Below are 16,039 nucleotides of genomic sequence, written 5' to 3'. Positions count from 1 at the left end.
ATATAAATCCTTCATTGATCATTAGCTGCTTAAAAGAACTGGGGGTCAGAGCCTCTTACAACTGACATGTTAGGCCACTACCAATTAAAGGTCAATCAAAAATGAAGGGAACACTTCTCTGAAATTATGATGATTCAATTTACCCACAAATCTGTAGGAACATACTAAGTTGGTAAAGTATGACTGGAATGCTAAGTGTGTTAACGTTAGACCATAAAATACTGGTATCCTATTTTTATAATCATATTCAAGCATGAGTTATTTTTCATGAAGAGTCTGCATATAATTTAGGAATGCTCAGTTATTTAGCCAAAATTCAAGAGGAAATTTATGGATGAACATCTCTCTTTATATTCAAATTTTAAATGATGTGGGTCTTTTTATAGTTTCTGTTTTAATGAACATCAGTCATGTGGTACATATTCTTATTCTGAAACCTCTTTTAATATTCTACACCATTATGTCCTTTGATAGGTTTATTTCTGATAAATTGGCATTTACTTTGCAAATTCAGAAGTTCTTGTTAACATAGGATACTCACTGCATTTTTCTATGCAGTAAACTTCAATCATTAAGAACAACTCAGAAAGCTTTGTATTTTCAAGCTTTGTACTTTCAAGATAATAGTACTTGTCAGAGGAAAAGCAGTATTTTTCTATAAAATGAATAAGACTATTGCCAAAACCTTCTGGAGGAACTTGACAGGCTTTGTAAAATTATTCTCATGTCCCTTGTCTTAAGAAACACTATATCTGAATTTCTTTAGTTGAAAAAGTATTTTTTTCACTCTTACTTTCTTCTTGATGGTTATTAATAAATTCGTGTGGCATAGTGTCCACTACATGGTCATTTTTTAAAGGATGGGTATCATTTTCTTCTGCTATGACTAAGTACTTACCGTATGCATTTGTATAGATTTGTTGAAGAATTAAGTAATCTAAAATCAATAATTTCTTTAAGATAAAGTCTCATTTAAGTAGAAAAATTTAGTATTCATATTTTGTTCTTAGATGGAAGATGGAAATTGTCTAAAATATTATCCATCCTGTACAATAGCAGACTTACATTCTAATAAGAACATAAGCATGATCAAACAATCATTGACACTCAAAATGTAGCTCAGAAATCTTGTATATACAGCATTATCTCTCTCCTCTTTCTCTCTCTCTCTATATACCTATATATATTTATATCTACACCATATATACATATATGCGTAGCATTAAATATCTCAACTAACAGTAGCAAGCATATATTGATTACTTAATATATACCAGGCAATGTACTAATCTTTACATGCATTATCTCATTAAATACCCATACTAACTCTACAGAGCTACGTATTATCATGGTGTCTTTTTTATTCATTAGGAAGGGCTGTTTCTTTAAGGTTACAGCAGAGCTAAGTGGTAGAGCTGGATTGTCACCTAGGTCTGTCTGACAGAATGACCTGAATTTGGAACCTCTGCTATATGCTGCCTCTTTATTGTAAGTAACCAAAATAATAAAATAATCATAATCATAATCATAATGAAGAAAAATGATGATGTTGATGATGATGGTGATGATGATGTTTGTTTTTGAAAATTTTGTGATATAAAAACATGTAGCCATTTTTGATCTCTGTTTTCTCATAAGTTTAAAGAGAAGAATTTGACTTGATAACTATCGAAGTCCCTCCACTTCGTAAGGTTTCTAAATCTAGAATTGTGAAGAGTTAACACATATCTAGTTTCTTAGTTGGCCACAAACAAACAAACAAAACTGTACTCTCAGTGCTGTAGCAAAAGAGCAATCTGCACGATTCATGTTAGTGTCCAACAAACTAGATCAGAACTACACCAGGAGTTGGGAATTTCAAAAGACTCTGGTTTTGCGAAAACACTCTTTCTTGCACTTTTTCTTTCTTCCTTTCTTTTCTCTCTTTTGGCCCTTTTCCAAAGTAAGAACCAGCAGACTCACATTTTCTCTATTCCAGTTTTTAAAGCATTTTAACAAGTGCTTCAGCTGGCTTCCAAACGTTCAGAAATCAATGGCCCATAGGAGCTGCTCTAACCTTCATCTCCACCTTTCTTTGGGTTTCAAGCCTGTCCTAGCACTAGGCCTCGAGCATGTAACACTTAAAAAGGAAGTCTGACTTCTGCTTAGCTAGCAATTTTTTAAATATTTGTTTTGAGTTTTTTCTGGATTGAAGGGTAATTGCAATAAGCTACTTAAAATTAAAAATAGTAAAAGTTATTTAAAAAATAGTGTATGTTTGTTCTCATCATTGCTACTTAGCCATTCGTCACCTTTTTTAAGGAAATTTTTATACAATTTTTAAAGGGTACTTTCCATTTACAGTTATTCCAAAACGTTGGCTATATTCCCCGTGTTGTATAATACACCCTTGAGCCTGTCTTACACCCAATAGTTTGCACCTCCCACTCTCCCTTCCCTATATTGCCCCCCCCACACACACACTGGTAACCACTAGTTTGTTCTCTATATCTGTGAGTTTTTAGCTAGCAATTTTTAAAGCAAACATGCAAAGCTGCATTTTCCCCCAACCTATGCTTCCTCTCCTAGCATAAGGAAAGACTGATTTTGAGAATCTGTGAGATTCATATCATATAAGTTAGACCATATAATGATCTAAGAATATGAATACTAGCTTTCATTAATTGATTCATCTATAGTTTAAGGATACGAAATGTTAAATAAACACTAATATCAAAATATTCCTCTTCAGGTTAGAATCACAATTCTTAAGGTGTTTTTGGTTTCAAAAGTAAAATATGAGACCACGACAGCTGTCAAGAGTTATTACTTTCATTCACCCTGGCACAATAAAATTGGACTGAGTAGACCTGAATGCCATCAGTTTAAATAATTATAACACCAGTCTGTATTTGCCTTTACATGCTTTAATTATGATGTCTATTTGCCCAGAAGCTGTAATTTATGTCTAGCAAGCTTTATTTCAGGCAGTAGAACTATGCTGATCTGCATGTCTTTCTTAAGTGGGCAACAAGTACATCATTTGTCATCTAAAATCAAGACTTGGATACAAATGTTTTTATCCAGAGTGAAAGGGAAGTTTTACGGTTTTTCATATGAGTTTGTCAGTGAAAATATGTTTTGTATCTTCCACATGGAGCAGTAAAACCAAAGTCAACAGCATTACATTTGCTGATGACAGCCAGAAGAGCAATTGTGGATGGAAAAACCCAAACAGTCAATCCTGACTTCCTTACCTCTGGGAAGGAAGGTCATATTTGCATCACTTGCATAACTCAGCAACTAAGTATTCTTTAGCATCATCAATATTGTATGTCATTTTCAGAATTAGGTATCAAATTCAACACCTGAATTGTTTTGTTTCTAGGATACTGACATAAAGTACTTCCCTACTCCAGAAAGGAAACAAACAGGCCTCCTAATTAAGTAACTATTCAGAAAGGATGTGTTCTGTTTCAAGAAAATAACAGCTATGAAAATATAGAACTAGATAGTAAATGTTAGAGGGCTATTTTTCACTCCATAAAATAATTCCCTATATACTTTCCTTGGATTAAAAACTCAACTAGTATATTTGTAATACAACACATTCCATGCACTCTATGTATATATGTATGTATATATACAGTTCCAGAACATATAAAGGATTGAAGTCGAATATATTTCCATAACTAATTACTTTAGCAACACAGTAAATTAAACATAAAATTTTCATGGCAAAAAGTTTTCCTATTAAATTATCAATCAGGATCTATTATATAGACATTTTTCCCTCAGTCTGCTTGAAACCTAAAATTCTGCAAACTATAATATGGTGTAACAGGGCAAGATGTGTTAGTTAAGTTCTAGTGTGACATTTTATTTTAAGTAGCCTGTAGTTAAGTTGCATAAAGTTACATGTGCAGTGTGTCCTTTACGAGGACAGATGTTTAAAAATTTGAGGTTTCAATATTGTCATCAACCACTTTCCCTGAGATGTTAACATCTGGTGAATCCTTGTAACTCAGTCAGACACATGTGTTTTCTTTTCAACAAATTTAACAAAAGAAAGTGGATATTAAAGAAAAACAAAAGCACTGTTGAGCAGCTTATTCAGTTCAGTCTCATTACTTTCTTCTTACAGAAAATTTGGAGATGTGTGTCCTTTGCAACATGTATACCTTACTGTCAATTAGTATTTATTGACATTCCCTATGCCCAGAGCACATCACAAAATTACTGTGTACTTATACTAAGAAACGCAGGCTCTGGAGAAAGTTTTCAGTTGAGCATTAGGATAAGCAAGAGAACAAAATGGATAGAGACTGTAGACATTTGATTAGGTTTCTATATTTCTTCAACAATATGGACTAGATTTATTCGAAACCCTCCAAATGTGGATAATCCTGAAAAAGAGAGGCTACACTCATATTCAATGAATGAAGAGAAGGAGCTAAGAGGGGGAAGGAAGAAGTGATTCTTATACCCAAGGAAAGTGAGTTTTCCTTCAAGAGCTCTATGTTACAAAGATGTATCATTTTATGCATTGTATCAACAAAATTAAAAGTTATTAAACTCACTATGTACTTCTAGTGAGAGTCTGTATTACTCTGATGAGAATTCTGAAACTATGTAGCAAGAAACTTTGATGAAATTATTTCCTTTTACCCAGTAATCTTCCTTTTAGAAATCTGTCCTGTTGAAATAGGTCAAGGGAAAGTGTATGATTAAAGACAACTGCATCATTATTTATGATAATGAAATTTGGAAAAATCCAAATTTCCAGCAATATACGTGAAATTACAGGACATTCACATGGATGTCATGCAGCCATTAAAGGGGTATTTTCTCAGAATATTTAACAGGAGCAGAACGTTTCTACAACATAAAGTATAAGACACAAGATTCTTTTCTGTATTTCCCCCAAAGGTCTACCTGTAATTAACCTGTAAAACTAACCTATAAAATTATTTTTAAAGCAAAAAGCAAAATTTAAATAAATACCCATATCTAACTGAGTAATTAATGATAATTTTCAGTAAATTCTACGTTGTAAAGTACCATGTGTCTTACTAGGACAAGGGTGGAATGAATTTCTACTCTTTGAAAGTCTGGTAATGATGAATATAACATCCTCTGTACTAGAAGTTTCTGAAAATGGGCTCCTGGCCATAAGAAGGCCATATGTCTGATTGACATCCTCAGGGCTCAAGTTCAGCAAGACATTGGTGTCTGTCTTTTGATTCCCTTGACTACAACCACCTGAAATGACTAAGTCAGGCTCACCCCCTGGATTGACCTTCAGAATTACACAGTGTGATTTCTGGGCCTTTTGCCCAAGAAAGTTCTGTCCACATATTTGCTGATGCCTGAAAATTATTTAAAAGGGACAGAGTTGTTGTTTTTTTTCACATTTAGAAATAACATAGAGATGCCACTTAAAATGGAAATACTAGGCTATAACCCCATATTGACTGAAATTCAAAACCACCAATTTACATGGTTTATATGAATTTAGTTACTATTATATTATTTTTTTCCTAAGTACTTTGATTTTTGGTGCCTTTTGCTTTCTATACTGAAACAGTTTAAATTATCACTATCAGAATCTTTCCAGTTTTGAGAAGATGAAAGAATTGGAAGAAAAGGAAGACACAAAGGGATGTGGAAAGGGAAAGGTAGGCATGGCTAGCAAATGGCAGAGAAAGGAGAATTTGGAGATGAAGACAAATCTATGCATTTCATGATTTTATCTAAGTCATTATTAATATGTTTTATATATTCATACACAAACTGGAGATTTGATGGATTTAGTTACCAAGGACAGGTGAATGGATATGTGTTTAACTTAGCCAAGATGTTCATGTTAGGTCACCAGCCATGTATTAACTCAGCTTTATGTAATTTCTAATGATTGTTCTTATAATTAACTCGCATAGTAGTTTCATTAACCTCTGAGGTTAACCCTCAGTTTAGGACAAGGTTGAGTCAGACCCCCAAGCTCTTGATCAATGAAACTCTGTTGGAGATTTTCACCATCTCACGAGAGTAGGCACCACTTATAGCTTCCCTATCACTGGTCCTGGCCACCCTCCTTACTCCCCCGCCCATGACTCTTCACTCAGTTCCCTTCCTTAGGATTTGACAACACATTTTGAGCCTGTTGAAATTAATAGTTTTTTCAAATCTGGAAAGGGCAAAAATTAAATCCCAAAGGAGGTGAAAAATCAAAGTACATATTGTAGAAAACAAACATATTTTAGGCATCTCGAGCCTTTCCTTTTTTTTGGTCCTTAACATTATTTCCTATTTTCACTTATCCTTTGTGATCAGCTGTTCACCTACCCCAATACTATTAAAGTAGCAACACTACAAAGTAGTTATTTCAAATCAACTGTTGCTCAAAAATTCATGGATTAAGGTTAAATTTCTCAAACTAGTAAATGATGTATCACACTGAGAAGTGGAGTTAGAAAATAAAACAAAAGTTGTTGTTTAAAACAATACAAGTCCCAGGTTGATGTCTATGGTTTACTTGATGTTTAAACTGAAAGGCGTTCCTTTCGGCAGTGACAATAAAGGAGTTAATTAGAGTATTTTCTGGAGCATTTTGATTGTTATCAAGACATGCGCATCTTTCTTCAAATATACAGCCAAACCTTCCAATTTGCATACGAAATTTTCATATTTTCAATTTGATTTGTTTTTATAATTTTTGTTCAAGAAAAAGTAATTTTTGGAAAAAAAGAAAGCTTTACAAATTATTTATTCCATTTTGTAAAACATTTTAGAAGACAGAGAACAATTTGATTTATTCCAAATTCAGGGACAATATAAGGAAACCCAATGGGCAACCATCTATCGTAAAATTCTTTGAATCAGTTTTTCAAGTAAAGAGATACAATTAATATCATTTGGCTACGCTCATTACAGATAATTGGTACGATAAACCACTCCCTCTTGGTCCAAGATATTTATAGTTTTGCATAACTTCTTAGAAATATATCTTCCTAGGAGTTATTGAAAGATCTGTATGAGAATGGCCGCTTATGAAAATTTATATTTCAAAATTTCTTTTCAAAGTAGCAATAACATCTAATACACCTCAATATACCATAGCATGAGTAAAGAGCGTGATACAATTTTAATACACTTGTTTCATATACAGCATGGCTTTAATGCTGCTTGTAGTCTCTCATCTCAAAAGAATGATAATTATAAAACTACTTGCATGTATATGGAATTAATCCAAAGCCTTAGGTTTATCATCAAAGAAACATTAATACCCTGACTTGTATAAAAATTCCATATGTTCATGCCTCAAAGTGAGTGAATATTTCCAATGTTGGAAATCTGTTGACTACAATAATTTTATAGTCTCTAAAACCATCATCTTATCTTTTTGCACTATAACTTTGGATGTGCTATTAGTAAAGATTATCAGATCTGTAATCTTCATTTTGAAGACAGATTTACAATTTTGATTTAAACTCTCTCCCCAGTAACAATAACAACATTGAAAACATAAGGGATGGACTATGAATTTTTTTTTTGCATTTAATGAATGCAACTGCATTAAATGCATTTCTACTTTCAAATGGTTAATATAAGAAAAAATTCCTTAAGAAACATGAATATATGGTTTAAATTATACTTTTGATAACCTTTTATATCAAACCACTAGAAACAGCTAATTTTCTGCTAAAGTTTATGATATATACATACATGCATACCATATTTCAAATAAAAAATATAATTGAATGTGCTGTATATATTTATAAACAAGAGGGGACATTTCCCATAATTTGGTATAACTGAATATAGACAGATAAATCAGACTAAGAAATTCTAGACTTAACTCTAAGATAAATATGTTAAAATTCTTATTTGTGGACTAGATATTTTTACCAAGGCATATTCTGTACATATTCTTATGTTTCAGGCCTTTAACCAAAAGCCACTCGCTCACATTTTATGAATATATTATCCATAACTTAACTATCACAATGTCCATTATATTTGGCTGGATAAAAATGATTTTTAACTGTAACAGTGTCATTTACTTTAATGAATCTCTACCCTCTCCCCCAATTTTCAAAAATTGTATTTTAACATATTAGTGGGTATTATAAGTCAAACAGTTCCACACTGCCTGTTTTAAAACCAATTCAAGGGCTTCCCCGGTGGCGCAGTGGTTAAGAATCCACCTGCCAATGCAGGGGACACGGGTTCGAGCCCCGATTGGGGAAGATCCCACATGCTGCGGAGCAACTAAGCCCATGCGCCACAACTACCGAGCCCACGTGCCACAACTACTGAAGCCCGCGCACCTAGAGCCCGTGCTCTGCAACAACAGAAGCCACCGCAATGAGAGGCCCGCACACTGCAACGAAGAGTAGCCCCTGCTAACCGCAACTAGAGAAAGCCCGCGCGCAGCAACGAAGATCCAACGCAGCCAAAAATAAATAAATAAGTAAAATAAATTTTTAAAACCCAACAATTCAAGCCTTATAAAATGACAAAATAATACCATCAGCAAACCCTTCAGTCCATCTAATTTTTCAACAACCATCTAAATAACACATGAGTTTTTACATCCATATGTCCAGCTTGGTCCTAATGCACGCACCAGGGGGATGGAATACGCCATATTTGCTGGTATTTTCTAATTTTGCTCCCTTTAAATAAACATGGGCTTAGCTCAGAGTATTACACCAGGTTACAGTCTAGGCTTATTAACAGTCAGAATGTAATTAGAAAAGTGTATTAACTAGAATTAAGGAATTACTCACCCAGCTGGGTCTCCTGAATTGTCAGTTTACTTTCCATAGGATACAAAAGCTTGGGTGGTTTATCAGTCAGAGGGGCTGAAAAACAACAATAATACAGACTTATAGTTATGCTGCATAAGCTGAAGGATAGAACACAGTTTATGTTCCCAAGTAGTTTTCATTCTCTGAGCAGTGTGTCAAAGCATTCGACCAAGTAATGACTTACATATTGCAGGTAGTACCTTCAGGCGAGCTGAAATATTAGATTATACATGAGTCAAATATAACACTACCAAATTGGCAGTCACGTGAGACTGTTGAAGTACAGAATCAGGATTGGTTAGTCCTTAAGAACGTATGATTGTACTTCACCAAATATTTTCAATTTTCACGTTGCTTTCCTTTTTAAAGGGTACCCTACATTTTCTCTGTGTTAATTAAAGATACACATGGTATCTGTATGGTGCATTTCAATGATTTTGGGGGGCGCATAATATTGCCTCTTTCTTCTTAATCCCATTCCTAGTTTCCCTACCTTGGATCACATTGCCTCAAAACCCATAATTTAGTAATTAGATTAAGTATTTCTCACATACATCTCCTATAAATGAGGCAGCAACGTGGCATTATATTACTACAAATACAAGCTTGCATATTCACACATGCATAAAAGTAGTCACCAAGTTATATTTTAAGTAATACTTTTCATTTAGTCAGAACCCCTTATTACTATTATCCATGACATTTTATAGTACTTATTGCTAATTTGCATGATATACTGTTTTTGATTTTTAGCTTCCACACATTACTGCTCTGTGCACTTATCAATTTATCAATGATCAGTGTACAGATCTAAGAGTTGGCTACTAAGCATCTTGAAGATAGGTTTCCCATTTCATACTTCATTCCTAGCTAACTAGACTATCTGGACTTTAGACAAATAGTCAGTGATACTTCATTAAAGACTCCCTCCTCACCCTCTCTGACTGAAATGCCCAGGTCCCTGTGAAATCTGTCACTGCAACTTCCACTCTGTGAGAAGTACAGAAATGATCGATTAAGGGTTGCTGAAATTGATTGAAAAGTTAAATGATTTTGCTTTGAGGGCTTCCTTCCTTGCCAGGAGGACATGCCAGTTTGGTTGATAACCAGAAGGCTGATCTAGACAGCAGTGCCCGGAGTTGGCCACAAATCCTCATCACCAGAGGATTCAAGAATTCAATCCGCTTCGGCAGCTCACCTCTATCTCTCCTTAACAGAAAACACAGTCAGTGCAAACGGATGATGCATTCCAGCTCCGAAAAACAGGAATGAGTTTTAAGAGTCCTGGTTTGGAAGACCAACCTCACACAGGATCAGTAGATTTTGTTCATAACTAACTGAATGCATTATTCATTCATCGTCATTAATATTTAACACAGGGATGGGAAGGAAGGGGAAAGGAAAGTTGGGATAATAAGATGAGATAAGTCACTTTGAAATTCTTCTCAAAGATTTGACATCACTCTGATTAACCTCAAATACTTGTATGTCTTGCCTAAAGTGACCTTAACAGATTTTTATTCTCCTAATAGCTAAGTAAGTAGGTTAGTCACTAAATGTTGGCAGAGCAGTTCACCATTAATAGGTCAAAGAGCCACATTTCCTAGGCTCTGGTTATCAAATGATTTCAGGTAACTTCATCAAAATAACCTGTTTCTTCAGTAAATTCACTCCGTTTATAAAAGCTTGTGATTGTAGAGTCACAGGAAGACAATTCAACAGTTATAGAAAGCAGCTGAGAAAAATGTTCCCTGTTCAAACATATCCCACACTAATTTATAGTAAAAGAAAATATCTGTAGAGAAAGATAATAAAATCCATAGATAGGACATTTGTTCAGAAATATAAAATAGTTGTGTGGTTCTCCACCCCAACACACCACCCACCTCATGGCATAATGTTACATCCTTAAGATCTTTCCATATTATCCTCATGGGACAACTCCAAGTTAACAGAGGAATCAGAATGTTCAAGCCAGAAAAAATTATAAGCTTATTAAGTTCTTTGATTTTTAAATTGTGTTCCCTAAAGCCCTATGGCTTCCACAGTGCCCCTCTGGGCAGGTGAAATGCAGATACAGATAAGGGGTGGACCGAGGGCCTTGACTCCATACGTTGTTGTACTGCCTACCCCTCTCTTGATATAAGTAGCTCTGCTTTTACTTATACATCAGTATTCCGCCCAAGATTTTAACCCCCCAAATCCAATTCAACTCAACTGATGTATATTGGACACTATAATGTGCTAGGTATTGTGATAGTGGCTTTGGAATATCTTTGGTTTCTGCCTTTACATCTTACAGTAATCAGAAGTTAAAAAATAATGGCAATAGTGAAAAATTCTGGGCTGATTCAACTCCCTTATTTTATTTATTTAATTTTTTACTTTTTTTTACATTTTTTTCTTTTTTTAATTGAAGTATAGTTGATTTACAATGTTGTGCCAGTCTCTGATGTACAAAATGACTCAGTTATACACATATATACACTTTTTTTAATATTCTATTCCATTATGGTTTATTACAGGATATTGAGCATAGTTCCCATGCTTTACAGTAGCACCTTGTTGTTTATCCATTCTAAATGTAATAGTTTGCATCTACCAGCCCCAAACTCCCAGTCCACCCCTCTCCCTCCCCACTCCCCCTTGGCAACCACAGGTCTGTTCTCTATGAGTCTGTTTCTGCTTTGTACATAGGTTCATTTATGTCATATTTTAGATTCCTCATATAAGTGATATCATATGGTATTTATCTTTCTCTTTCTGACTTACTTCACTTAGTATGATAATATCTAGTTGCATCCATGTTGCTGCAAATGGCATTATTTCATTCTTTTTTATGGCTGAGTGGTATTCAATTGTATATATGTACCACATCTTCTCTATCCATTCATCTGTCAATGGGCATATAGGTTGTTTCCATGTTTTGGCTACTGTGAACAGTGCTGCTATGAACATAGGGGTGCATGTATCTTTTTAATAATTAGAGAAATGCAAATCAAAACTACAGTGAGGCACCACCTCACACCAGTCAGAATGGCCATCATTAAAAAGTCTACAAAGAACAAATGCTGGAGAGGGTGTGGAGAAAAGGGAACCCTCCTACACTGTTGGTGGGAATGTAAGTTGGTATAGCCACTGTGGAACACAGTATGGCGGTTCCTAAGAAAACTAAAACTAGAGTTACCATATGACCCAGCAACCCCAGTCCTGGGAATATACCCAGACAAATCTATAATTCAACTCCCTTGTGTTAGAGGTCAAAGATCCGAGGTGTAAAAAGCACAACTGGTTTGCCAAAGGTAACAGAGCAAATTCAAGCTAGAGTCCATGCTAGATCTTTGCCTCCCAGTTCTGTCAAGCAACTACTAGCCCTGTGCAATGATTCCCCTCAAGGTGTGAGCAATCTGTTAGGAGAGCAAAAACATGCAAATAAGTGACTATAACCTACAGCAGAGCACTCGTACTGTGCAATCTGTCATCTCTAAGTTCTGATATTATGCTCTAGAGGGATATTGTTGAGGCATGTTTCTTGTATGAGTCACTTGTCTTTGATAAAAGTGAACTGAAACTATCAGAGAACACAAGAGCTGACTACAGATTTGACACATGACTGTGAAATGGGGTGACCATTAAAGCTAAGATATAGCTCCACAGTCATTTGAGGGCGAACAATTGTGCTGTCACAAAGAAAAGACATGTGCTGAATTATCCATTATTTGAATGTTTCTGACACTTTATGGTGTTTAACAAATATTAGTTGAATCGAATTGACAGAAGACAGAACTGGCAAACAAATGCAGGAATGGTAATGACCAAACAAAATGAACACACAAACACAAAGCCCTCTTCATTTTCTGCATGGGCAAAAGTACGACTGGAAGGAACTCAAACAAATTAGTTACAATAAAAAGCAAAGTAATAAGCATTAGACCATGACCAGACCAACTAACATTTTATTGTCAAGAAAACATCTTGCCTTTTGGGACCCTTTCTTTCCTTCTCTCTCTCTCTCTCTCTCTCTCTCTCTCTCTCTCTCTCTCTCTCTCTCTCATTCTCACACACACACACACACACACACACACACACACACACACACACACTCACTAAGTTGAAATCATTGAAAAAATAAAGCAAGTCTGACAGTAGTGACATGAAGCACAGGCTGATTTTAAATCCTAATCACATTTTGTCTACAAAAAAATACACAACAATTATAGTAGAGATGTTTCTCTGGCTACCTATGCATTGAAATATTTCTATGAATCCACCAACAAAAATATTTTCAAGCTCTCATTTTATTCTTCAGAATATCCCATTGACAACATTAAAAATAACAGTTATTTTAAAAGTGTTTTTATTTTGAAATTAAAAATCTTTATTTCTATTTTAAAATAAAAATCTTTTACAGAGTTATTAATATGTCCCAATCGACAAAACCGTTCTTCAGAGTAGAAGGAACAATTTAAAGGACGTTTGTTTTGCTTACCAGCTGCTAGTTAGAGAAACAGCTGGAAGGCGGTATACACAAAGCTGTGTATAGGAATAATTCCTATGGTAACGTTCCCTAAATAATTATGAAGAGATGAAGTCTTTCTCTTTTTTCCCCATGCCATGTACACTTGGGTTATGGAATAGTGAAAAAGAGGATCCAATTTTCCAAAGCAAAAGTGACAAGAGACCAGGGCAATGAGGCCAGTATTCTTGAATTTTTCTAATGTTCTTAAAGTGAAGAGAAATATGAGATATTTAGGATGAGTGTACCTTTGTTTTGACATCCCTCTAAAATTTAATTAATATTTCTTGGATACTTAAAATTGTCCTACCACAAAATCTGTTCTTTCAAAATCATAGATACTTTTCAAAATATATTTTAAGTAGTGCCTTCTCTGCTTTGTTTCTTAGAAGCATTATGGTAAGGTAAGAAAGATAATACACATAGTTTTCAGGGGGACGTGGGTCTAATAAATTCTGACTGTTAGAAGTTAGACCTGGTTGGTTTGGCAAGTTGGAGAAGTTATTTAAACTCTATGACTCTCAGTCTCCTTATATAAAAAATGTGACATTTTCCCCTTATGGCTTGGTGTGAGGATTAAATAGGATAACAGACTAAATGCCTGGATATATAGATGGAAAATACATCTGTTCTAATGATATCCATTGAAGTTTGGGACAATAGCATTTAGCATTCTTTGTAGCCTGAGAAGAAAAAAAAATATTGTTTGTAAAATAATGAACTGGATATTTAGATAAGGGTTCAAAAGGCATTTAAATTCTGAATTTAAGAATCATTAATATTTCCTACATTAGTTTCCATAGCAGGAGAACTGGTCCATCCTTCAAAAACACAATTCAACAAAAGCATTTTGAAGACTTTTAGACATGCAAGCAAGGTACTGGGATTGTAAAGGACTCAAACAAAGGTAAACAAAACACAGCTTTTAACCCTCACAGAGCTTACAACCTAGATACATAATTAAAATATAACTCCACGAGTCAATTTCAAGAGTCTTTATGAAGTACCTGCAAATAATAAGTACTATATTACAAATAAAATGACCAATAAGGCATGGAGTTATACATAAGAATGTATGAGACGAGAACGCATACATGATGCATTGTGATGAGTGCTATACTCAGAGGTAATTTCTTTATGACCCTATTTAAATCTACCAGCTAAATCTGGTCACAAAACAATACTCACAGATTTATTCAGCTGACAATAAAACACGCTCTGGGGCAATCCCACCAACACGCGCCATTTTACAATGGAGATTTTTGGTTTGTTTTGCTGTCTGTGTGTACTTTTTTTTAACTTATAAGACTTGACAACCAACTGCCTACTGTCCTAGCAAGTCAACAGAACATGAATTACTCATAGAGCTTCAATGACTCAAAATGGGATTTCAGTTCTGCTTTCTTTGGTCTGGAATGTTTTAACATTAGTTCTTAATAGTGGAGTATAGCACTCATGAGATATATAGCAAGTAGACAAAACCTCATGTTCCTTGGGAGAAAAAAAATGAATGGATGGGAGAAAATATGAGTGTATACTAGGTGAAGCCATTTGGGGGAAGAAAGGTGCTTAACTTTTCACTTATCTCTAACGCATTGGGATTGGCAAAATTTCTCCTTTCTGTTGCAAACAATTTTGGTAACCCCCAATGGAGCCATGGAGCCTCAGAAGCCTCAAAGAGGAAGAAGTGGCAAATCAACTGAGCAGAGAGTGCAGGGAAAGCGGTTTATGAACAAACTAACACCATATACATGATAACCTTGATCTCGGAGTCAGGTCAAAGTGATAAAGCAAATACTCCCAAGGATGTAACTCTTCATATAATCTAGCAAAATGCGAGTATTCAGGAAAATCAAAAATTAATTTGACTAGCTTTGATACTTAATATTTTATTCATATAGTTTGATAAGTGTAGCTTAAAATGCAAATTTAAAAATATGTTATTCATTCATTTCAACAAATATTTTTAAAACATCTTCTCTTTGCCAGGAATTTTTCTAGCTACTAGAGGGTATAACAGTGAACCAGACAGACACAACTCCTGCTCTCATGGAGCTTGCATTCCAGAGAGGGAGATGGAAACTATACATGTAAATGAATATATGCATAACATAATATCAGGTAGTTCTAAGTACTGTAGAACATACAGCAGCTGGGACTTCCCTGGTGGCGCAGTGGTTAAGAATCCGCCTGCCAATGCAGGGCAAATGGGTTCGAGCCCTGGTCCGGGAAGATCCCACATGCTGCGGAGCAACTAAGCCCGTGCACCACAACTACTGAGCCCATGTGCCACAACTACTGAAGCCCGTGCCCCTAGAGCCCGTGCTCCACAACAAGAGAAGCCACTGCAGTGAGAAGCCCGCGCACCGCAACGAAGAGCAGCCCCTGCTCACAGCAACTAGAGAAAGCCCGCATGCAGCAACAAAGACCCAATGCAGCCAAAAGTAAATAAATAAATTTATAAAAAAAGAAAAAGAAAACAGCAGCTAGCGCAGGTGCTATTTTAGAGGAATGTCAGGAAAGTTTGCTTTTAAGATCTTTGAAACAGATCTCTGTGAAAGGAGGGAACCAGCCATGGAAATACCTGGAGGAAGATTATGGCAGGCAGAGGAAGGTGCAAAGGTCATGATATGGGGGTGCACTTGGCATGTTTGAGGGAAGGTACAGATCATTATAGCTATCTTGACAAAAGGAAAGAGCGGCAATGAGTTCAGAGATAGTCATGGGCCAA

General features: G+C 35.3%; 1 protein-coding gene across 1 annotated transcript in view; it reads right to left on the bottom strand.

Moving 5' to 3' along the window:
- The window catches only part of IL1RAPL1 (interleukin 1 receptor accessory protein like 1), a 686,991-nt gene that overhangs the window by 309,706 nt on the left and 361,246 nt on the right, over positions 1–16,039 (bottom strand). Inside the window, exon 7 of the mRNA XM_024115248.1 lies at positions 8,772–8,846. Coding sequence (XP_023971016.1) covers positions 8,772–8,846 — 75 coding nt within the window. The remainder of the gene's footprint in view (positions 1–8,771; positions 8,847–16,039) is intronic.

This window comes from Physeter macrocephalus, chromosome 21 (genome assembly GCF_002837175.3).
Source record: "Physeter macrocephalus isolate SW-GA chromosome 21, ASM283717v5, whole genome shotgun sequence".
In the NCBI taxonomy this organism is placed as follows: domain Eukaryota; kingdom Metazoa; phylum Chordata; class Mammalia; order Artiodactyla; family Physeteridae; genus Physeter; species Physeter macrocephalus.
Note: the sequence above shows the minus strand (reverse complement) of the source record. Positions and strands in the feature narration are given on the sequence as shown.